The sequence below is a fragment of the Charadrius vociferus genome, unplaced genomic scaffold (genome assembly GCF_000708025.1).
Source record: "Charadrius vociferus isolate BGI_N301 unplaced genomic scaffold, ASM70802v2 scaffold349, whole genome shotgun sequence".
NCBI lineage: Eukaryota > Metazoa > Chordata > Aves > Charadriiformes > Charadriidae > Charadrius > Charadrius vociferus.
In genome coordinates this window covers 721,163-745,470 of record NW_009650068.1, presented here as the reverse complement: position 1 = coordinate 745,470, position 24,308 = coordinate 721,163, and the positions used below count along the sequence as shown (strand labels likewise).

Here is a 24,308-nt window from a genome sequence, read left to right as displayed (position 1 = left end):
ACTATGTCAGAAATGTGATGATTCCTCCTAAAGTTTATCTTTTCATACATGAAGTAAAATACAAAGCTTGTGCTTGTTAAACAATCTGTACCCTTATAAACACATATATTAAAAAAAAAAAAAAAAAACACAACGAAGGGGATTAATTATAGAATCACAAAATCATTTAGATTGGAAAGGACCTTTAAGATCATCAGGTCCAACCATTAACCTAACACTGCCAATTCCACCACTAAACCGTGTCCCTAAGCACCACATCAAGCACCTCTTTTAAATACCTCCAGGGATGGCGAGTCAAGCATTTCCCAGTTCCAATGCTTGATAACCCTTTCATTTGTCCACTTATAATCAGCTAACCCTAATCCTAAAGTAATCCACTGTTTCCAAATGGACCTCAAAGCAACTGGGAAGACAGGCAAACAAAACTTCCTTAATCAGACCTTCCAAGGGAGCTAGGGCTTGAATCCTAAATAGGACTTAACATCTATGCTTAACATTTTGCTGCTCTGATTTCTTGCAGAATTCACTTCAGAAACTACCCGCGGTTCCTTGAATATTCACTAGCAGAGCAATGTGTGCCAAACTTTTCCAGCTCCCACTGAAGCATCCTAACCACAGTGTGAAAGAATTATGTTCACATATAAATGTGTGCTTCATCTGCAGCTGTAGGTATTTATGTAATTTAGGAGCAGTGGAACAAGCTTCAAAGTGAGAAACCGATACATGTACCCTTCCATACTCTCACTGGTATTAAAATAGCTTTTTTAATGGGAAACTGTGTCTAGCTGCCTGGTATGGTATGGAGGGGACCAAAGTGTGGCAGAAAAGCCTTGCTTAAGTGTCTTCAATGTGCATTTGATCTTTTTTTCTTAAAGATTTACACTACAACACTTCAAAAAAGCTGACAGGAAAGTACTCAGATTTGTAAGTGCTTCTGTTTGCATATAAATACCGCACTGGCACATACACAAAACATGTAAGTGCCAATTTTCCAGGAATTAAACACAAAGTAAAACGTCCTCTCCTCCCCACGCAGAGGAATCTTCTAGTTTCTAGAACGTCTCACTGTACAATAGAATCTGATTGTATGATCAGTAATACTTGTGTTTTCACCCTTCAACAGACTTGGATTCAGCTCTACAAGTATTTCCAGCACAACATTGGCCTGGCTGTGATTTTGAAGTGGAATAGGATTGCTCTACCAGACATGACTCTCCATGGAAGGAGACAACAGAAAGGCTGCCAGAGACCTGAAGTTGGAACAGTGTTTGTAAAGTGACTCTAAATGCCAGGGCAGCTAGAATATTTCATTCCTCTCTGTTTCTTTCCTCTTCCTGAGAAATTTCCACTATGCAGCCCAAGTAGTCTAATCATTACCTGGGGCTATATCTATGTACTGGACCTAATTAGTTAAAAATATAGCACCGAATTCTTCCCAAGCCTGCAATTAAGACACCTCATTAATCTTAGTCAATAACTTCATTCTGCTTGTTTTTCATCCTAGAATAAAGATAAAGTGATGGACGGGTAGTCCTGGAGTCTAATCCTTTTTAATCCCACAGACTCTAGTCTAAGAAAACAAGGAGGCACACTTCTCCTTGCTGTCCTGCCAAGTGTCACCCCTGATTTGGAGCAATCAGCTCCAAGAGATCACGGATTAGCATCTACATTCTTTGGTCCTCATCAGTTCTTACTACCAGAAGTTAGTAACCAATTACATGGATAGCTAAGATAGTTTCTGAATAGAAACTATCAGCTGTTTTGACAGAGATGTGATTTACAAACCATGGCCACAAAACAGTGATGCAAACCTCAGGGGCTCCAATATCTTCACAATGTTCAGTCACTCATAACCTATGAAGTATAAGCTAAAACTCACGCCTGATGTTGGAAAATGGGCATAAATTTTAGCAGGCTGAGTTTGAAATGGGGCTTGAAATAATTGACCTCTTGCTGGTTCCTTTATTAAGATAGAAGATATAAGTAGGGGCTTTTATCACATTGCAGACTCATCTCACTTTTGTGCCACTTGAGATCAGGGCTCTGTTGTTTGCTTGCTAGACTTTTTAATTAGTCATGGCTTTTGGAAAGCCTAAATCACCCTGGTGTTGAGGAATAACTAGTAGAGTGAGGAAAAAAGGCTCAGCACCTTTACCTGCATGTGCTCCACATCCCTCTCCTTTCCCACTACTGGTGCACCCGCATGAGGGGATGCAAAGAGGAGCTCTGCCTACCTTAAACAGAGATGCAGTACTGCTGCAGTCCCAATGGATGACAGCTGTTCTGAGGACTTTGATGAGCTCGGTGCTTAAGTGCTGCAGACCCAGGTGACAAAATACTTGAATCCAAATGCAAATCAGGCACAGAAGTTAACTAGCAAGGGCACCAGCTGCAAAGTTTGACCACTGGTGGGTACAGTGACTTGGATCAGTTTGACCCTGCTCTCTTATTCACTTTATTAATTTTGTGGTGAAATTCAAAATAATGTCATTCAGGCTTTGCACTGCAGTGTAGTAAAACTGACTTGCAGTTGTTTTCTAATTATTTCCACTTCCATATTACAGCAATGGCAGCCTGCCACATTAAAAAAAAAAAAAGGAAAAGGGACAGGAGGACTTACAGAGTTGTCTTTCACCAGAAGAGCACAGCACTGGATTCCTGCCAACAGCATTTTATGGGGATTCCAGGCGACAGAATCAGCCCTGCAAAATTTATAAATGGAGAAAGAGAAATGGAAATTGCACCTATAATCACAGGTACTAAAGAATCAAAAATGGCCAAACACAATCCAAACAGACACATCAGATTTCCCATTTCTCTCGCCCAAACCCCTGAAAGCTCAGAAATCTCTCCGATTAACATTAATATGTATTTTGGAAAATGCAGCTTTCATGGAGGCCAACAGGCCACACAACTTCCACCTCAGTCCCTGGTAAATGTGCCCATTAACTAAACTGACTTACCTATGGATGCCATGAAGAAGTCTGCAATGCTTCCTCGATATCAAAGCTGAGCCACCCCAAGAAGCCTGTTGGAACATTTATAGAGCCAAGACAATATTATTTGTATAACGTTCTTTTGATAATGCTTCAACTAATATTTTCTGAAGAAGTTATATCTCATTTAAAAATTGCTTTACTACATGGTCAGTGGGCTAAATTTTGCCTTTCGTATATCATCTACTGAAAGATGGCAGCCTGAGGCTATGCCTAAAATAGAGGAGCTGATGGTTTGTGCCACTACATGAGCCACAAACTACACTGTCCCTTCTGTGTAAGCAAGGGCATGAACTGAAGTGTCGCCGCATAACCAGACCCATTCCTGACACCGAATCAGAGGTGCTTCCTTTCCCCCAGCCTAAACCTAGGCAGTGAGAGCAGAAAGCCCCATTTTGCTTATCTTCTTCCTGCTAGCCATTTCCTTTCTGAGACAGTCACAAGGGAAACAGTAGAGAATTATAATCTCTGCCAATTGCAAAGTCCAGGCTCAGATTTTCCAGAGTTTGGATATGAAAAGCTAAGTCAGTGAGTAGGAAATAGCAGCATTTCTGTTACCAGCAATCCAACTGACATTAAAATGGAGTAAGACTTGGCACATCCCCTTTAGGTCATCTAAGGACTAAGTACGTGGTCTGAGAGTCATTTAAGCCTTCTCTGTAGTGAGGAGGTCTCCACTGAAACCCCTTATCAAGTGTGTCTTTTCTGTTCTAGACACCTGTCTTTGGGTGACACCTTTTGCAAATATGTCTCTCCATGGACTAGAGAAGGAACCCAGACAACAAGCTTTTATTACACAAGCTTAATTTCTGGGCAACTCGAGCCAGGGAAGGTGATTCACATCCATGAGCTCTGCAAAGATCAGACTCCACCCACCAGGTGCACTATGAATTTGCAGTTCTCAAACAACAATATTTTTCCCCAGAAGAGAGGTGGGGAAAACACGCAATAGCAGTAGATATGTCATACAGTGCATTTAAGAAATTATTATTAAATATGAAAAAAAAGGATTTTCACTATTAATGCAGGCAGAATCCACTTAAGCAAATTCCCTGTGAAGTAAGCAAGGCTCCTCAGAGACCCACAGGAGGCTTCAGTCCACAAAACATCTGGACTCAGCTTATGTTAAAAAAGGTTCATGCATTTTGGGCTAATGAAGGGAAAAAAAACCCAAAACACTATGGTGGAAAGATTCCTGACCTAAGCATGGAGAACACACACTTATTTGGCTTTTGTTCTTTTTTCCTTGAAAGAAACAGATGTGATAGCTGATCTATGAATTTAGCATCATTATTTGCTTCATAGGCCATACATTAGGAAGAAGATCTGCTATCTCTGGGCAACAGGAATGGTAAAGGCTCACAGGGAAATTAAAGATTAATAACTTGTCTTAACACATGTTGTTCTCATAATGCAATACATTAATGCACCACATCATAATTTATGTTGTCATGCTCACAACATCGCTGCTGAGGAAAGGGCTGCTGCTCAGTCTACAGGTGGGACCTAAGGTAGGAAATTATTTGCCTCAAACTTCACAGTAATCCTGTAGCAGAACCAGAACTTGAAACTGGTTTTCTCCAGCTAGCCCAAATTTGCCGTGATATGGGAAGACAATAAAACTGAACTTCCTATTAACAGACGAATTTTACTCTTCTCATTCTATCATTCAGTAAAGTCAAAATAGTCATGAAGTTATCCCGTGATTTTCATAATTCATATGCAACTCACTGAAATATAAAATCTTTACAAAATTTGCATCCAAAGGTGTGTGTATTTGAAAAAGTTTACATTTTCACAGTCTCTGAAAAACAGGACAAGGAAGGCCCGCAAGAGGTCATCTCAACCACATGCCACCCTCAAAGGCAGAATCAGCCATACTCATCTCATTTCTGTCAAACACTTGTCTTTTCTAGGGATTATTAATCAATGAACACAGCCAGCTTGTGACTAGCATCAAAGTGAAAAATAAAGTGCAGAGACATCAGAAATTGCTGCCTCCACAGCACTATTGGCACGCCTTTATTCCTTTGTTTTAAAAATTACTGCTGGAGATCTGGAAGAGAGGGATGATGGGACTGGAGGGCCAGGCATTTCCACCACCTTTCAATCTTTCCTTGAGCCACAGTACTACAAGATGAATTTGTGCTCCATGCTTCTTTACCCAGGTCAAATACCAAGCACTTAGGGATCTAGGGCTGGCAAAAAAACAAAAAGGAAGGAGAAAGCACCTAAGACTGGGAATCACCAGCTTTGTCTGTTTTTAAAGACCTCTAATGATTGAGGCTGCACAACTTAACCACTTAATTTGTGTTTAACTATAACGAACCTAAGGATTTAAAATGTCAGTCCTAAACACTGCTACCTCTTGTCATACCTGCAGTGGTCAGTGGAACAGATTATTCCTTTTCTTTTTGCAGCAGCTTTTACAGCATCTGTAGACTATTAAGTATTGTCTGTTTGTCTTTTCTAGTTTAAATAACATCAGTGCTTTCAATCTTTCCTCATTGGTCATAATTTCTGGGTATGGTTCTGTTTATCCTCACTGCTCTATTTTTTTTTTTTCTAATCTTTCTCCTGTAGGTCCTTAACGTTCTTGAAATGCAGATTTCTAGACACAATCTAGATAAAGCAGATGGAACACCAAGCAGAAAGAGACAACTATTTTATGTATCTTCTTTATTCATTTCTGAAAGACATTTAACCCTATTTGAAAATGCTTACAATTGCTGCTCTGTGATGTACTGCAAACCCCGGATCTTTTTCTGAAGATCTGCGGTCTAGCAAACAATCCCCAGCCTGTGTTTGTGCAGTTGATTATCACAGCTTAAACTTAGAGCTCTATCTTTATTGAACTGTAGCCTAGTTTTTCCACTTTTTTCTCCAAACTGTCAAATCTCTTTGATTTCTAATCCTGTCCTCCCACTGCCTCTTGCAGTTTTATGTCAGTGTATTCTTTTTCATCCAAGTTATTAATGAAAATACCCAGATAACTTTTAACCTAGAACGGACCTTTGTGGAATCCTACTCAAAATTTTCTCCCCTTTCAGCAGTGAACCACTGATAACTGCTCTCTGGGTATGATTTTCCAGCCAGGTTTTCACTCACTACCACAGCTGCGACTTGGCAGTGTTACTCTAGATTTCAGATGAGATATTGCCAAGACACAATAAAGTTAACTGCTTCTCCATCCATGAGACTAGAGGAGGGAGGTAGACTGATCAAACTGGATTGACACATTTTGTTTATGACAAATCCAGCTGAGAGCAATGGAGCTCAAAACACGAAGATAATTATTGTAACTGTCCCATGAAATGTAATTGGTAACTAGGTATGAGAAAATGACTGTGTTATATGAAACAAACCACTTACAGCTGAACGATGGGAGTCACAGTGTTTGCAGTGTGATTAAACTGACTACCTAAGCACAGGCTAAGAGGTCAAATATGTCAAACCTGATTTTCTGTACTGGTCTAGCCATAAGGAAAAAAAAAAAAAAAAAAATCAAAGTAAGGACCAGCAGAGAAGAAATACTCACACATAGTATTTAAAGCTACATGAACACAATACATGACATACATAAGTGCTGGGGTGCATATTGACGATGCAAAACAAGTCATTAAGAAAGGCATCGTAGATGTACGACAGAATGCAATAAGCAACTGGAATGTGTGTATGACTGCTGTAATGTGCACAGAATAAGCCTGGTTATAGTCTCTGCACTTAGGCTGCTGAGTGGCTTGACTGTTGCGACAGTTTGGGCTTATTGGTATTATCTTCTTAAAACAACTTTTTCCTTAACTTACTTTTCCTCTTCAGGTTTGTCTCCATGTGACAGCTTATCTACTATTTCTGACTTTATTGAAATTTATCTTCCTGAAGCCCACTGATTTTATGTTGATATTCTCACTTTTGTCCTCCCTAACAATCATGAGCTTTATCATATCATATTTAATGAAAATAGTCTCCCTAAGGCAAATATATCAATTTTCAGGATCAGAAAATATTCTGAAATGAGATACACCAGTGTAAATCTGGGAATATCACCACTGGCATTCATATAAGATATTCTTATAAACAGTTCTTGAGACCATTTATAGTAGATAATCCTGATTCCCATCAATTCTATATGAAAAGTCCTAAATTAGACAGAACTTTTCCTGATTTCCAGCTTTGTTTTAATTGTTCTGTATCTTTTTTCTTCCAAAGTTACATCAGGCCCAAACAGCTGTACCCACTTGCTATAACTCAGACTACATACTGTGTGAATCATTCAACAAGAAGCCAGGCCTTTCAGAAGGATGTAGATTCTCAAAGCTTTCAAAAATGTTACATTCTTGCCTATAAGTCTAGAAGGAGGTAGGCTTGCTTAAAAACAAAGAAGAAAATCCAGCTCTTCACTATGTTTCTTGTACACTGTTTCTAAATGGCAGATGCCTGGTCTCACTGTACCTTTTCAAATATTATTCTAGTAAACCTATTTCTAATGGTGCTGTAAGTGAAAAAAAGGTCACATTATGAATCACAGTCTGCTCATTTTACCATAGCACATTTGTATACACATGTATGCCTGATGTCACTTATGTGGAAAGTTTTCAGTCTCTTCCCCATACTCTGTTCTCACTTAAATACAGCTAGGAAATATAAACAAAAAACAAGAAACAGCCATCCACTCAACTCTTCGTAGAGGGTGAAAGGAAAGATGGAAAAAAATACCGATAGAACTCCCGAGAACCCTTGAGAGGTTCATAATATGAATCACATCTTAACAGAACAATTGGTCTTCCAAACCATAAACTGAATTTATTACTGTACATTTGTCCTTCCGCTGGGAATCAATTAACATCTGACAACTACAGTCACTGTTCAAACAGAAAATTGACTTTAAGATATTCACTGACATGTTTACCTTAGCTTAACATGAGGCAAAGATGGAAGATGAAAGTTAATTCTTTACAAAATACTATCAACTGCCTATGAAGTATAGTTCAGAATATGGTCCAGGCTCATCCCACCTAACTTTAGTTATTCAGTTTCAGGGAGTAGGTTAAGGGACTACGCATTGTCCTCCTACAGCCATTGGAGATGGTTCCAGCCATCTCTACTCAACTGACCTAAGATCCAACACAGTTCTGAATACATCCCTCTTTCTACCAACTATATACAGGCATACAAGAGCCTAGCACCTAATGTGAATGCTGTTATTTCTGCTGAAAATCTGCTGTGTCGTTCTCACCAGCACACAGCCATGAGCAGGCTTTGCAGACACTTTAAATACTAGGGCTGTATTCTGCATCTTTGCCTCCAAGTCAATAAGAAAACTCTTTTGACTCACACATACAGTGACTTTATTTATTAATGCCTATGAGACATTATTTGAAACACACATCACTGCCTACGTGATTTTTCTTTAAATATTCAACATTAAACAAACACTTTTAAAATTCAGAGCAGGTTTAAAAGTCTCCATTAATGTTGCTCCAGATTCTCTCATTGCTCCATGGCTTTTAGTCTAGCCATTCTGGATTTGTGGCATTGCAATTACAAAGAGAACGCAATTTTAGAAAACATTAAGAGACCTAGTTTTAGAAAAATACATTTACAGTTAACTCTTTCAGGTAATAAAAAGGCTCAATGATTATTCAAAAAAAAAAAAAAAAAAAAAAAAAAAAAAAAAAAAAGGTTCATTAATGGATTCTAACATCCAAACGTAAAATTATAAAGAAACGAGAAAAGAAAAATTTCTGAACAATTTAGGAAACTCTAAGGAGATCTACAGGAAACTCAAACCCGTAAATATAAAAGAGAATAATTTACAACTGGTTGAGTCAGAAATACACCTTTATTTTAACCTGTATGAACCATACACCACAATCCTAATGTGTCTACTCTCCAACAGAATGTGGAAAGAATCTGAAGTTATATATGTATATAATCACTCTTGAAGCATTTTTAGGAGGTAGTAAGATGGAAGAAGAAATTGATTTTAAAGTGATTTTGAAATATAACCTGACAATGAAAAACTAGCTTTGACTGTTTGTCACAACCAAATTATTTGCTAGTTTTCAACACATGGAACAGAGACAAATCAGAACCTATTTCTGTTCTCTATGCAAACAAAATAAAAATGTTATTAGACCCCAACTTACTTCTGCACAGAAACATCAACAGTCAAAGAAAAATAGCAGTTATAAAAAAGCAATGCTAAATGAAACTACACAGTATACAAACTCACATCAACATGAAGCCAGAGGCCATGCTTTTCACAGATATCAGCAATTTTATCCAGAGGATCAAATGCTCCCAGCACTGTTGTGCCTGCTGTAGCACAGACAAGAAATGGTGCTGACCCCTGCAATAGGATTCAAAACAAAAAATCGTCATTTGCACTGCTCATTTCCTCCAGTATATCTGCAAAGCTAAAGTATAAAAAGGACTAGGAATGTAGAACAAAGACGTGACAGTCTACATTTTAGTTTCCCAGCAGAAGGTACTGCATTTAAAAGTGCTGACTTTAAAAAAAAAAAAAAAAAAAAAAAAAAAAAAAAAAAGCATTTTCCATTTGCAGTTAACACCATCCTCCCAGGGCAGAATTCACCAGCTTCAGACTGTTTTGACAGATGCTAGTTTTGTCACGATCAAAACATACCAGATATTTGACATGTCTCTTTGTACACTGATTTTCATTTCTCAGTCTTTCACATTTTACTACCATATTTACTGCCATTCTGCCAAATACAATAAAGCTACTAGCTCAGCCAGCAGGCTACCCATGCAAGGAAAGGGCTCATCCCTCTAGGGGTTCCACCTGCCTCAATGACCCTATTCTCTGCCTGGTGAGGAGGAACCTTCAGTTAGGGAACGTGATTTGCCTCAGGCAGCACTGGCACAGCACACACAGCAACCATCGCTATCTGACCCCAATGCCTGGCCTACAGCAAAGCGCTCATCTCCTGCTCCTACTCCTGTCTAGAAAACAGGAAGGGCTGTAGGTGGTAACCAAATATCAGGAGAGAGACCACTGGAAATCTCAGACAGTTTTACAGTTAGACAGGTGGGATAAGAAAAACTCTCATGAGGTTGCAGTCTCAGACAACCATCACAAGCCGTCCATCTTGGTTTCAATGGCTTTGCTCGTTGCTTTCCCATTCAACTAATACCAGGGCTGCACTTAAAATAGCAGACTAGGTGACATATCCTTGCAGACGGATGTGCCTGTGCCTACTTAGGAGCAGAAATTGAAACAATGAAAAGAATTGGTGGAGTCCGTACCAGCTCCATGAAATTGAGGGTATCAGCCCTAGCAATAACTGTGCAGTCTCACTTGCTGGTAAATACATGCTGAAGGAACTCCTCTGCACGTTTCAGCATCTGACCCACAGCATGACAATGCAGTTACTGAAGAGGCACTGAAGTTGTTATTAAATTGTACAATCTGGGATCCCTGGAGTTCATTTGCAGTGAATTAAATCTCTCAGATGATGTAAGTCTCTCTGCTGATGTAACTCAATGTAGCTTCACTGAAATCAAACATCAGCTGAGAAATCAAACTCTACATGAGTCTTCTATGTATCTTTACTTCAGCTGAAATCTGATCTCTCTTATTTAAAAAAAAAAAAAGCGTTGCCACTTTTAAACATCTAACTACAGGGACAGGCTTGATTCACGTTTACACTGACACTTTTATACTTCTTTCACAGGGTAGAGGACTGTTAGAATGGTACATAATTATGATTTATTTGTATTGCAGAATTTCTTTACAAATTGCTAAAGCGGTGCAAATTAACCATGGAATGAGTTTAAATTAATCCCATACATTCACAAAGAATTACCAGCCTATAATTTACTCCTTGGTCATTCATTCCTAGTACAACCTGCCACAAAAGCCAATCAAACTCACAAACCAGCCTGAAGCTCAAGTATAAAACACTTGCAAGTGAGGCAAAGATGTATTTCCTGCACCTAGTTTCTGTTAGCTTTCTCATCAATTTTCTCCCACAGCTACATCAAAGTCAAAGGTCCCCCAGCAGCCAGTAGGTAAATGACTGAACATGGGGACAAGTCTAGGATCCCTGCAAATTCCAGATTGTTACCATTACATATCTCCTGCAAAGAAAGGAATTAAATTTTTATTATTCTTGACAATATAGTTAAATAAATCTTCCTGACTAAATTCTCTAAAAAGAGGCGCAAGACTGTTGCTACTCATAGTCAGTCATCATTCTGTGCTGCTATCACTAGCTAATACATCTTCTGTTGTCTAGATTCATTAGAATATTTACTGTTATTCAGTGCAGTGTCCTTCCGTAAAAGTTGTAAAGTAGCGCTTTATCAAGGACAAACACACTTACTGAAGCTCTGATGAAATTAAAACCTTCCAATACACCTGTAACTTCCATTAAAATGCAAGTGAAACAGCATTCTCCTGTAAGCCAAGCTTTTTAATATAGAACATTTATTTTTAAATTGCAGAGCACCATACTGAGGTTGACCTTTTTTTAAACATCATGAATGCCAGAGGATTTCTTTCAAATAACCATTAAATTTATTATTACATCAAGAAACAAGAATTCCATTTTTGCAAGAGCAAAGAGCTCATTCTCCTGTCAGCCTGCTTCCTCTTGCTCCATTTTATTTCAGCCCTTGTTTTCCCCCCCAGCTTGCTCACATGAGTAAAGTATAGGTTTTCTTCAACAAATAATGCAAAATACAAAAAGAGGCAAACAAGAGTTTGCTAGGTCATTAGGGCCACTGTGTATCAATAGTTTATCCAGCATGAAAATAAAAGTTTGGTTGTTTGGCAGATGATGTACCTGAATCAGATCTCAGTGAAAGCTGTTGTGGCCATGTCAGTGCATGACAGGACAGCACTGCCTTGGCTTTTCTATCAGCCACAAAAGTAGGTTTCCCGAGGTAGGATTCCATGGTAGGCATCATCCATGCCAAGGACGTTACACTAGTTGCTTGGTATTCACAGATCATGGACTAAGGGCTGAGCTCTGAATCCTACTGCTCTGGTGGACAAACTGGAAGTGAGAAATAAGGTGAGCTAACCAAGCCAAAAGAAGATGCTCTGCGCCTTAGAATTCACATTCAGTCCTCCAAGATCTCTAAAGTAAATTATGTTGACTCTAGTAAGTGCTGTCTTACAGATTGTGGGAATGTGTGTTAATGTCCAAACACACACATCAGCACGTTTCCAAATGCTGGCCTTTGACTTTCTACTTGGCCAAGTCCCTGGGGGAAAAGAGGCACAGGATGGGATCTCTGCACTCTTGCTGCAATACTAGAAAGAATCAAATTTAGCATTTGTAGTTTGCATGATAGTTTTAGAGACTAAGCTACTTGCTACAGTTCTTGCATACTGCAGAGGATAGAGCAATAGCTGCTGTAATTAACTGAAAAACACGCAGTTTTCATTTACCATTTAAGGAAAACAAATACTGCATCTGTTTAAAAAAGGATCAAGGGCAAAATAAATCCTAGAAGAAATGTGCTAAATACTTCAGAGCAGTGTTGTACTCAAGACTTTCATTAGTAGTAAACACCCTGTGGAATTTTTGTCCCTCATGAGAGAATAGCACCTAGAAGTCTTGGCTTGTTCCACAAGTTTGTGGCAAACAGACTGCACCTGTAAGAAAGACACTGTGACACTAACGGCCCTATTTTTTAAGATTTCACTCACTCAGTTTTCCATCCTTTCACTCAGACAAGCACACAGTCCGCAGACACCCTTCCTCTCTCCTTCACGCTCTCTCTCTCCCCCTCTCACCTCTTTCCTGGCCCGTTGGACTTGTTTCTCCAGTTCCTCAGGTATCATCTTACCTCTAAGGGACACAGATTTAAAACTTTTTCAGTTACATTCAAATAGGTTGGTTATGTACAGCACTACTGCATTTTAAAAAGGCTCAGAGACCACAGCCATGGCTTTTGCTTGCTTACCTTTCATCTGTTTTGATGAAGTAAACGTTCTCTGTACCAATGCCCAGGAAGGAGGCTGCCTTCTTCATGGAGTAATGACACTGTAAATAAGAGAGGAATGAAAAAAAAGTGAGTATGCAATTAAAATGAAAGAAATAAGTTCCTTAGCATAGGGAACAGTGACACTGAAATTAATTTAATAGCAGCTAACAGTCATCACAACAGCATATCCTAACACAAAAAGCAAACAAAGTTACACAGCACCAAGACCGTCTTGTATTTAGCAATTAATGATACACACTGAAGACTGGGGGGAATAAGACATAAAAAGATGTGCACCATGTTTAAAATGCAAGCTTAAAAAAATGAAAAGCTCGATTCCATACATTTGTTTTTAAAGCTGATTTCGCATTAGAATGAAAAATCGACATTTTGAAGCATCATAATTAATTGTTTCAAAATGTGTCCATAGAACTGAGTCAAAATTATCAGTGAGTGTAAGAGCTAGGAAATACATGAGAAGAAAGGTCCAAAGGCTATTGAACTCAACAGCCTACAGGTCTGAAAGTCCAAAAGCACCACTCCTTGGAAACTGGACCCCTAATTAGGGTGTATCTTACAATATATCTAAAGCCTCTATCACTTTATCCTTGTGATTTTTCTGTACGCTTTCTCTAAACATCAGTTATTGTCCACTACCAGAGAGGATACTACGCTAAACTGACCCTTGGCCTCATTCATAGGATCAAGGAGCTCAAGTCCCAAGACTTACCAAAGCCTTTAGATGCAGTACAGTTGGGACTTCCAAGGCTTTCAAAGCCCTATTTCTGCAAAAGGACCTGGAAATCTTGATGTTTAGACACCGAGGTTGTTCACTTGAATGTGGATCTTAGAAGCCATTACAAAAGCAAGCAGACTTTTGACGGGACTTACGTGCATCTTCAAAAGTCTTTAAATAAATATGGATTTTGCAAAAGGTTCAAGTCCGGAACAGTCTGCACTTTCCAGAAAATGAAGTTACTATTTCAGCAAAGTATTTTAACCAGGTTTCATCACAGAGAGATCTCTGAATTACAGATACATGCAGCCCACTTTGCACCGAATAAAGGGCATACGTGTATGAAACCTGTGAAGTGAGTGTAAAAGAAGAGGTCCCTTCACCTGCTCAAAGGATGTTAGAAATCGGTAGTTATTCAATCAGAATACAGTAAAATAGCTCCAGTGAGAAGGATACCCAAGCCTCCAGTCCACTCTGTACCTTTTCTTTTAAACAAGGTTTTTTTTTGGTTAAATAAGTATTCAAGATATTACCGTATTTCCAACATTCACCTCTATAAGGACCTGCTCTGTAGTGGACGCTGTTATTCTAGCATAAGAACATTTTGTCTTATTCTAGAATAAGAGTATGTTGATCTCATCTTAATCCATCATCAAGATTAGCCTGGGAATTCAAAACACAGTAGCCTTCTTAATCTGAAGGTATTTTTAGATGTCGAAACCGCTGTGAACGACCTGCAGCATGCCAAATGCCTACTCATTCATAGCAATGGTGTCAGTTTTGAGAGTTTGCAGCATCTCATAGGACTACACCGTTCTCAGAATCAAGATCATCCAACCCTCGTATTACCACTGCTCTTCTCAAAAAATAAAATTGGCTCTTTTTCACATTGTTACTGAAGAGTTAAAATAACCCATATTCCAGCAGCCGTGAAGATGTCTAGAATTGTTACTTTTCATACAGGAGGTGAAGCCAGGTGGTTAATTAATTCCATTTTCTTCCAGAGAGTTCACACAAATGCAGTTACTGCAGAACATAATTATGAAAAATGTACAACATTTTAATGTGTGGGTATGAATATATTAAGGGTATTAAAGCCTGTCACGCTTATTTTGATGAGATGGATGATCTCAAAGGGCTCTTTTTCTTTTTGACAAAAAGGTTTCCCCCCCACCATCACCCACTTTTTAAATAAAAGTATACAAAGATACTACCTGCTACTGTCAGGTAGTTTTAAGAAAGCTTGATTTTGTAACATGACACATCCACAGAGCCTTTAGGGCTCATTCATTTAGACGTCAGAATAATAAGATACATAGGTGGATAATTAGTCTTACATTACACCAAATTAAATCAATAATGGTAATGATTGTAGAGTAGCTGTGTGCTGTTCAGTAGAAGTTTGGAAGTGTTTTCAACCTATTAGTGAATCACTTAAAATACAAGTTGCCTCCATCACTGATTTCTATCCATTAGATTCAAATGGAAGGTATGAATCACCAGGAATAATCAGACTGCTCCAAATTGAGAAAGCAGTAGACCTGCAAATTCAGTTTACCTGTAAAAAGGCAATCACCAAATCACTTATTTTATTATAAAAAAATGGCACAGGAGACTGGGAGAAAGATAAAAGAGGCTTGAGCACCTATTATACCAAAAAAGCAGAGGGAAAGGGAAGAATAAAGGGAATATCAAAACAAAACAGGCTGCAAGATGCATTATTTCTCGCCTCCACAGGTACTTCTGCACCTCTTGGAAAATTTTGTCAGGTCTTCAGTAGGACAGAAAAGGGACAAAACTTATAGTACCACACAGACTTGAAATATGCTTTCTTTGATGAAAAAAAAGTAGTCTTTCAGTTATATTGATTGAAAATAGACAACAATTTCTTCCCCCCACACTATCATTACTAGAAGCCATTATGCTAAATTACACCGCAGCATTTTAAGAAAAAAATATACCAGAGAATATTTAGCAGCTCCAGTCACAACAGTGTCAACTAATTCTCTTGTTCACAGTTACCTTTCCAAAAAAAAAAAAAAAAAAAAAAGAAATATCCAGATAAAAGGTATTACTTCTATCTAGATTATATAGGTAATTTTAAATAACTACTTTAAATATTGTGAGTTCAGATGGCTCTTGCCTTGTCTTTTGCGGTACTGTTTGTTTGGACACATTATTAAATCTGTTGCCATTTGTAGTAAGAAATGAATGCCTTTGAGCACAAGATCAAATTGGAATAGTGCATTTAAGATGTGCTGCTGTACTCTTTTAACTGTAGCTAGACAGTTTTATTTTCCTAATAAGATTTGCAAAGACAAGGTGCTTTCCCCGTGTGCTCATTAAAACAGAAGATAAATTTGTATTTTCTTGATTTTGAAAAGTTTCCTAGAAACATGATTGCATAAAGCAATTACATTATTATGAGATTGTTTTATTACTCATTTTTGTCTGTTGTGATTTCAACAGGGGACAGCATGGTGAGTTAATGTTGTGTTCTCTCACTTTATTACTTTCATGATCAAGTTGCACTGGGGAGGAATTTAGTTTCATTGCATCTAAAAAACTGCTCATATCAGCATGCACGTTTCAACTGTTTACACGTCCTCTTCTACCCCCAGTTACCTCAATTTTAGCAGATTTCTACTTTTCAGGTAGATGCAATACATTCTTGCGTCAGAATAAAGTTCAGATGGGACTCAAATAGCAAAAAGTGATAAAAAGGTAGACTAACTACAACTGTATTCAGCTCCTACAGAGCCACAAATCATGCCCGATATAACAGTTTCTCTGCTACTGCTACTGTCTCAAGAGGAATCACTCTGTAATGGTCCAGCAAGGGAACAACAGAGCAGTAGCATAAACAGTGTTCATTGTGTATCACCAAAATTTTAAGTAGCTAAACATTTTACTTGCAGGAACAAAGAGCCTTTTTGTTCCCGAAGGCCAAACAGAGCATAAGAGGACCCTGGGTGGGTCACACATTAAACACACACCTTCATGTTATCCAAGAACATACAAAAAATACATAGCCTCAGATCACATAAAATTAAGTCACTGACAAGTCCGTGCATTCCCCTGCTCTATAGCAAGGCAACTCTTTCAGTCTGCCAAGTGCCAGACTGAAACTTTGGGACTTGGCAACTCAAGGCAAAAATCATTTCATTTGAACACAGTGTTGAAGCCAAGCCCTACAACGGCACAAGTGCCTTGAGCAGCCGTGTGTTTTGATTCCTTATCAATACTCTCAGTTCATTACAGCCTCGTGGCTTTTCCAAGCCAACACAGTTTGCCTGATTCACTTCAAAGAAAAACACAGGTTGTTAACCTCTCCAGGATGATTTTTTCCATCATTTGCCTGACCAGTGCAAAACAGGTCTACGTCCTCCAAGACACACACACAAAAAGAACAACTGAAAATAAAAATGAATAATATAAAATGAAGAGTGTGTGACACAAGCACTTATACACTTCTTTTTAGTGTGGGCTATTTACTAAATATGTGCTCAATAACATGATATATCTGAACTAAACAAACTTCCACAAGGTAATATTAACTTGGACTCAGTACAAGGGGATCTAAAATAAGGATACACTAATCTGCACATCCCCTCCCTCACAAGCATGAATAAATACTACAGATCTTAGCAACGGTCCCAACTACTAGCAATGGCAGTTTTACAGCAAGCAATTACTGAGTACAGAAGACAACATGGTTTTGTGAATCAAGCAAAGTATTAGAGATCAAGAGCATTGCCTTACAAATAATTTACCAATTTATTTTTCCTGGTCAGTTGCATGTTTTATGGTTTTGGTCTTTCTGGAGAAGCAAAGATACCAAGATAAATTTATTCTAGGAGTCAAATAAAGTTTCTTTTTTCATTAAGTTAAATGCTTGTTTATTTTGGAGTTAGAGAGCATGTATTTTATTTAAATCTTGGAATGAAATCTTGCAACTTCATGACAAAAATTCTGTGCACTTCATCTCAAAAGCATTAAAGGAACACTTTTCAACCTCATTTTTTCCTCCTTAGCTATTTTTAAGATGTAGCATGATGGATTAAGTATGAACTGGCATGTCATTTCATATACACTCTTTTCAGAAAGAAAAAAAACCTAAATATATTTTGCCTGGAAAAGAAATCCCTTTATTTAGGACATTTGGATTCCATTCCAAAATACACGTGCTGTCTTGGACAACTTATGCAATGACTTCATCCCTCAGGCCTCTTCAAAATAAGCCTTTCTCGTCTATTTACACTGCAAACAGTTTGGAGCATAAACTTAAGAGCTAAAATCATTCAAGTAACTATATACTCACTAGTACAACAAGGTTCTCACTTCCACTGGGACCTTTATACAGTGGAGTCAGAATTAATAGCAACTCTGCACTAATCAAATGATAAACTCTTAAAATTGGAGGGACAGGTAAGAGAAAAAGTGTCTAAAAAAGTTAGATTCAGAATAAATGTATGAATATTACTCAACTTTCCACAGGCAGTTTAAAGAGATATTATTCAAAAACTTTAACAGTAGCCACATATCTTCAATTATTTAAAGAAGAGCTATCTAAAGATCCAGCAGGCTTTTCTTAAATGCTTTACAGTGGTTTTGGTTCTCTACCACAGGCAGCCTATACTCAGACATAGGGCAGAGAGGGAGCTGCAGAGAGCCATCTCACAGGTCCACAAGTACTCAGCTTATTCCAAATTAAACCTGCAGGAAAAAAAAAAAACCTAAACACTTCGACATCCAAAACCTGCTAGACATTACGCTGTGGGAAATCAAATGCTTCAAACCTCCACAATGTCCCACACATGTTCTGTTATGGGTTTGCCCCACGTACAACCTATTCTTACATCAGCAGTTTCCAAGAGCAGGAACATCTGTGTTTGTGTTCTGCAAGCAAGGAAGCTTCTGCAGGGAAATTTACCATCAGACTCTGCACTTAGCTCAAATACTCCACATCACACACTGATGACAAATTTATTGTACCAATCCCCTATCAGATATGCAAACGATACAATTTTGCAGCTATTGAAAAGTGAAGTTCAAAAAGCCTTTTTTGTTTTGTTTTTACCTCTTCTGAAGTGAACAGGACTAGTCTTGGCAAACCAGAAAGCCCTTTTTCCTTTATCTCAGGACAAAATCTGTATCTTGCCAAGTTCATAGCATACATATTAGAAACAGAGCCACCTGCAGAAAGAGACACACAAATATCGTATTAGCTACAGTCCTAATTTGACCTATCCAGGGGAAAAAAAAAAAAAACCAAACCAAAAACATAGAATTAGCCTTTAGATGCATGCATCATAGCTCAGTTCCTCCTCAGGAGCTTACAGACATAGAAGGATCTTTGGGCTCTGCAGCATGCCTGGAAACAGAGGTGGTGAGAACACTCTTTGGGGATATTTCCTGAAGAATAAGAACTGTGCCCAAACAGAGCCCTCCTCGACAGAGGACACTCTGCAACAGCTCATTCCCATTTACACTAAAGCAGCACCAGTTCAGCCGCCCGCACTGAGCTCAGCTGTGGCTGCACAGTACAAAGCATAGGAGATCTCTTGGGCTACCAGGCCTCAGAGTGTTATGGGGAAAAAGAGGCCATTAGGGGGATTAAAAAAAGGAAAAAAAAAGAAAAAGAAAGATCTGGACAGGTTTTATTCACTTAAAAGAGCAAAATAATAAGAAAAAGCCTTACAAAAAAACAGCACAAAAAGGTAAATTCATTTATCTTTCGACAGTATCAGTAAGTTTTAATTAAGCAATTCTGCAGTAAAAGCAAGGACTCTACTGACAATACACATCAAATCTGACGTGCAAAAAATCCATACCATTAATATATAAAAATAGGGGATTTTAGTTTGTTTATTTTTCTACTAGTCACACATAGACCAGAAATACTGACTGTGTTTTAGTTTTGGAGGGGGGAGTTTAAATCCATTTGCCCATTTCATTTCTCTTCTCACCCCCAAATTAGATAGAAAAGCTTCACATCTAGCCTAGTAATTTGTTATCTGAATAATCAGAGGACTAATGTTGTTATGCTTCATTACATCCATACACTGGGCTGGAATGCTGCTTTACGGAACATCTGAAAACTGTGGCTTATCAAGAAGCTTAAGATTTGCTTGGTTGGCCTTATAATATTTCAAAAAACTCTCCACACTCAAAGGAGTTAAGCTCATGACACTCCTACTAAGATAAACTCTGTCTCCCCCAGTTGATAGGCAGGATACACAGATCAGCACCCTCAGGCACCACTGGCTGGTGTCTACCTTGTAAATCAGCTCCCTGCCTGTCAACCAATTTTGACTCAGTCCGATGAGACTGTTGGTATCATTGTTAATGAGGTCAGAAGGGCATCATTTAAAAACAATTAATTTCCACATAATTATATTTAATGTAGAACTGCTTTCATTCATCTGCTGATCAGATTCACAGAATTATTACTAGAAACACATAGAATAAGCCTGGATGAAATAGGGGGGATGTGGGTTTTTGCATGCATTTCCAAATATTCTATACAAATCAAGTGTTCAAGGTATGGCTGTATTAGTTGATTTATAATGACTCAACTTGAAATCTGAACTGTTCCTACCTGGATTAAATATGCCATCACCTTCTTCCCAGCCTATGAACTCAATCATTTTCTTGATGACTGCTTCTTCCACCAACAGAAACACAGGGGATACTTCATATGTATATCTGAACAAAAATAAAAGCATCATGATTGATATTAAGACTACAGAACTCATGCCACAGAATATTGCTAAAACTAGGTAAATGTTTCTTGCACCTTTCTCTAATCTATCAGGAGATGACTACCATTAGCAGTAAAATTCTAAACTAAAACCACTATGGATCTGACCCAGTAGAGCAATTGTTTAGTTCCTGACAGCATCACATTGACCCTTCCACTCTCAAAGTAATACATCAGAGTTTGCTTTTAATGTAGGTCTGCTGCTTAAATTTCAGCTATAATGACGTATTGCACACAACAATTACTTTTTGTTTAGGCTTTACATTTGCAAGTGAACAGTAGACAGGTAATCATTTGCATTCAACTCCGTGCAGAATGCTTCAAAGGAAGCCAACAACTGAGTAAGTCTGATTAATTCATTTTTATGCACTAAGAAAAAAAAAAAAAAAAAAAAAAGTCCCATTTTAAAAGCGTTGAATAACAAAGAGCTCTCCTCTTAAGCCCCACCTCACAAACTAGAAAGAAGGCCTCATCAGCTTAGCCAAGTTTCTGGTAAGGTACTCGGCCAATCTAAACTGTTTTCTCTCCCAAAATCCTGCACAATTCCTACCTCCTCTGTAACACTGAAAACAGAAATCAGAAGGCGGGGACAACAGACTGACAGACACACAAAAAAGCTGTTATTCCAAAACGCATGCTAATTTGTGATCAAGAGGACAAAGAACTATACTTACACACTTGGGTTCAGCGCTTCTGTAATGAAACGAGCCACTAATGAGTAGTAATCTATTCCAGCATACAGCTGATTGAAAAATCTTGGATGACCTGAAAATACAGATGAAAAGCAAGCAATGACAGGGTATACATGAAAAGAGAACACATAACAGGCCCTCTCAGCTGAACTCTGATCAATGAAAACTGCAATTCACTGCACCATTCTTTCAGTATTTTCTGGACTTACTGTCCCTTTCTTAGGTTAGGTAATCCTTTGAAAATAAATTTAATAATCACTTTCAGGTCCCCAAACAAGGTTTGAGAGATGTAAGTAGTGCACTGAATGCATGTGGGTTGTTCGCAAGTTTTATAAATCAAAAAAAGAAAAGGGATTGACAACTGAGTATACACAGCGGCTTTCAACAGTGGTCTTGAGAGGCCACGATGGATGCTCAGCCAAATTTTGCTAAGCAGTAGAACATAGGAACCTGCCAGTCCCAGGCAACTCTGCCTGTGCTCTCACCAAAGTCTCCATATTGATGGAGAGAGGCGGTATAACAGCTTGGAAAAACTTGCTGCAGACTTAAAATTACAAGTTCAGAGAAATTGTTTACCTGCCTTGAAACTCTGAGATATAACTAATTATGACAAAAGCTATACTGTTGCTGACCATAAAAACAAGTCAGTTCAGCAGTGGAATCACCACCTATATTTTAATCAACAGCATAGTACTTTTACATGCAAAACCGGGTAAGCTGTATGGTTCCATTTATATTTTATCTGGGGCTTCACTAAATGTTTATACTTAGATTAAATACTATTTGCACAATGTATTTTTATACACAATATCCTTTCTAAGGTGACATACTGTAACAAATGAAAACCTGAAGGCAATTTGCAAAAGATAAACAGAACACCTTCCGGTAACTCAGTTATTATATCTGCATATTATTAGTGCACTTCCCCTGCAGATCAGTATTGCTACTTTTCCATGGTTTTCAAAGGCATGTGTTCAGTCGCAAAATTATTTTACGGTTTCACTTTGTAGCAATAGCAACTGCAGCAGGGAACATGCCCTGGAAATGCACAACTAACTATATCAAACATCCTTCTTTTCTCACTTTCCAAAACACGGCCTAAGCTACGCCACATCTGAAATCCTGAGCTACCGATCCACAGCGCTATTTCCTGAACAGATGTTATTCATCCCTTTCCGCTAGGATTGAATTATACTACACATGCCGCAGAAAGGTTAGCCGTAGAGAACTAATTCCACAGAGCTGTGGTGTACTGTCTCTGAAACACTGCAGGCTCTCTTCCCACAGTGTCTGCAACAGGAATTACTGCCTATCAGCAAATTAGCACCCTGTAAGACTATTGCTCAAGAAGAGCAATAGTAAATGCAGTGTAATTATCACTAAGAATGTACGGTGGCGAGTCCACTCCTCACCACTCAGACAGCAGGAAATCACACACAGAGGCCCTTCTCCCGCCTGTTTTGCTATACTGTTATATCATACCAGTCTAGGTGACTTTCACAAGACTTCAAAATGACAGAATCCGCCACTAAAGTCAACGGCGTTACATGAATTAGTTTTCGATTAGTTTGCCGTGATTACACATTTTAGTCAAACCCATGGTGACCAGCATTCAGTCAAACAACTGAAACACAGCCAAATGTTTGCATACTTGTATAGGCTGGCAGAAAATAAACATTCCCGCTCCCAGTTCCCTGAGACAGAACTTTGTAAACATTATCCTGTCTTCCTAGGTCAGCATACAAAATAACTTCACTAGAAATCACATTCTTACTGGTTTTGACGCTGTATTGTATAACATCCCGGCAGAGCTGCAAGAGTTTCTGATGAGATTCTCCAGTGTCCCTCATCTCCAGGTCAAGAATCTCCTTCAGTGTTTCGGGGGCTCGCCATTCACAAACCTAGTGATGGGGATGTGGGAGACACCAGCAGCGAACAGGTTAGCCAAAAGGAAGAGGTTATAAAGGTACAAGGTAAGCTCCACACTCAGCACTGGTTTCACAGAAGTACCCATTGCAGCGTCGCATGCCACCAGCAAATATCTCTAGTAAACTGGTCTCATGGGTTCTTGGTTTTATGGTGTCTCAGGCACTGCTTGACCATAAAAATCACAGTCGGGAATGCTGGAAGGCAGAAAAGCAACAGGCCTGCGGGTCAAATTCTGTCCTTAGCTAAGGATTTGTAATCACAGCGTTTTCAGATGCTGTTCTGCCAAGCAGCGGGAGAAACCAGCGCATACCCAAAGGCAAGCATGTTTTATTTTCAGCCCCTATTCCCATAGAGCCCATAAGCAGAGGTTCTGCGAAACCCATAGCAACCTCATAACCTTGCCCTTTCACAGTGGTACCACATGCACTGCTCCTCCTCCAATACAAGCTGCTGAGGAGAAAAGAAGTAACTCCCCCCACCTCAAACAAGAAAAACACTGCAGACATTTGTCATCTCAGAGAAAGTGGCCATTGTATTCCAAGATGAAAAAAAAACCAGTATTTTCTGGCAAATATGTATGCTAATTATGTTATTAAAAGGTTTTACATTATGTTTTTTTTTTTTAATTTGGAAGGTTGTCTTTTTATTTCAGAGCCAGGCACGGACTAGAAGCAATTTTGAGGCTACTTAAAGTGCAATAAAATACAGCTTAGAAAAAGATTGCTTTACTGTTCATTATCTCTGTTACAAATTCTCAACAACACTCCATGGCTTTACCTTTTCTGTTACATCATCAGCTTTCTGGATTACTTCTTCCATTATAATCTTACAGGCCTCTTCCACAAACTGTGCTCCTGCCTTTGAGTCCATTATTGGACCATTTAGAATGACCCCATCCACCAAAACAGCATTCTTCTTCTTCTGGAGCATCTCCTGTTTGCAAATACCAACTGTAAGATAAATAATTCACCATTAGATCAAGGCCTGGACAACTAAATCATAAACTAAAAAAATATTCCTTCATTGCTGAAGATTTAGTCAACTTAAGAAAAAAATTCACGTGGACTTTTCACATGTACAAAACTCCTAGATTTTGGTGAAAGAATCTTTGCAGACAAAAAACCCAACATGTGTTACTCCAAATCTGGATTATTATGATGGAGGTAATAATAACCTACTGTATTGTTATCTACGGCTTTCCGTAGCATACAAAAGCATGCAAGGCACCT

General features: G+C 38.6%; 1 protein-coding gene across 1 annotated transcript in view; it reads right to left on the bottom strand.

The window, feature by feature from the left end:
- GADL1 (glutamate decarboxylase-like 1) overlaps positions 1-24,009 on the bottom strand; it is a gene marked incomplete at its 3' end in the record, with an annotated part of 36,564 nt that extends 12,555 nt beyond the window's left edge. The window contains exons 1-10 of the mRNA XM_009891972.1: positions 23,857-24,009; positions 22,925-23,051; positions 21,133-21,223; positions 20,297-20,403; positions 18,776-18,891; positions 12,939-13,018; positions 12,769-12,823; positions 9,232-9,348; positions 2,964-3,028; positions 2,621-2,702 (exon numbers count right to left, since the gene is read on the bottom strand). Coding sequence (XP_009890274.1) covers positions 2,621-2,702; positions 2,964-3,028; positions 9,232-9,348; positions 12,769-12,823; positions 12,939-13,018; positions 18,776-18,891; positions 20,297-20,403; positions 21,133-21,223; positions 22,925-23,051; positions 23,857-24,009 — 993 coding nt within the window. The remainder of the gene's footprint in view (positions 1-2,620; positions 2,703-2,963; positions 3,029-9,231; positions 9,349-12,768; positions 12,824-12,938; positions 13,019-18,775; positions 18,892-20,296; positions 20,404-21,132; positions 21,224-22,924; positions 23,052-23,856) is intronic.
- Between the last annotated feature and the right edge of the window lie 299 nt (positions 24,010-24,308).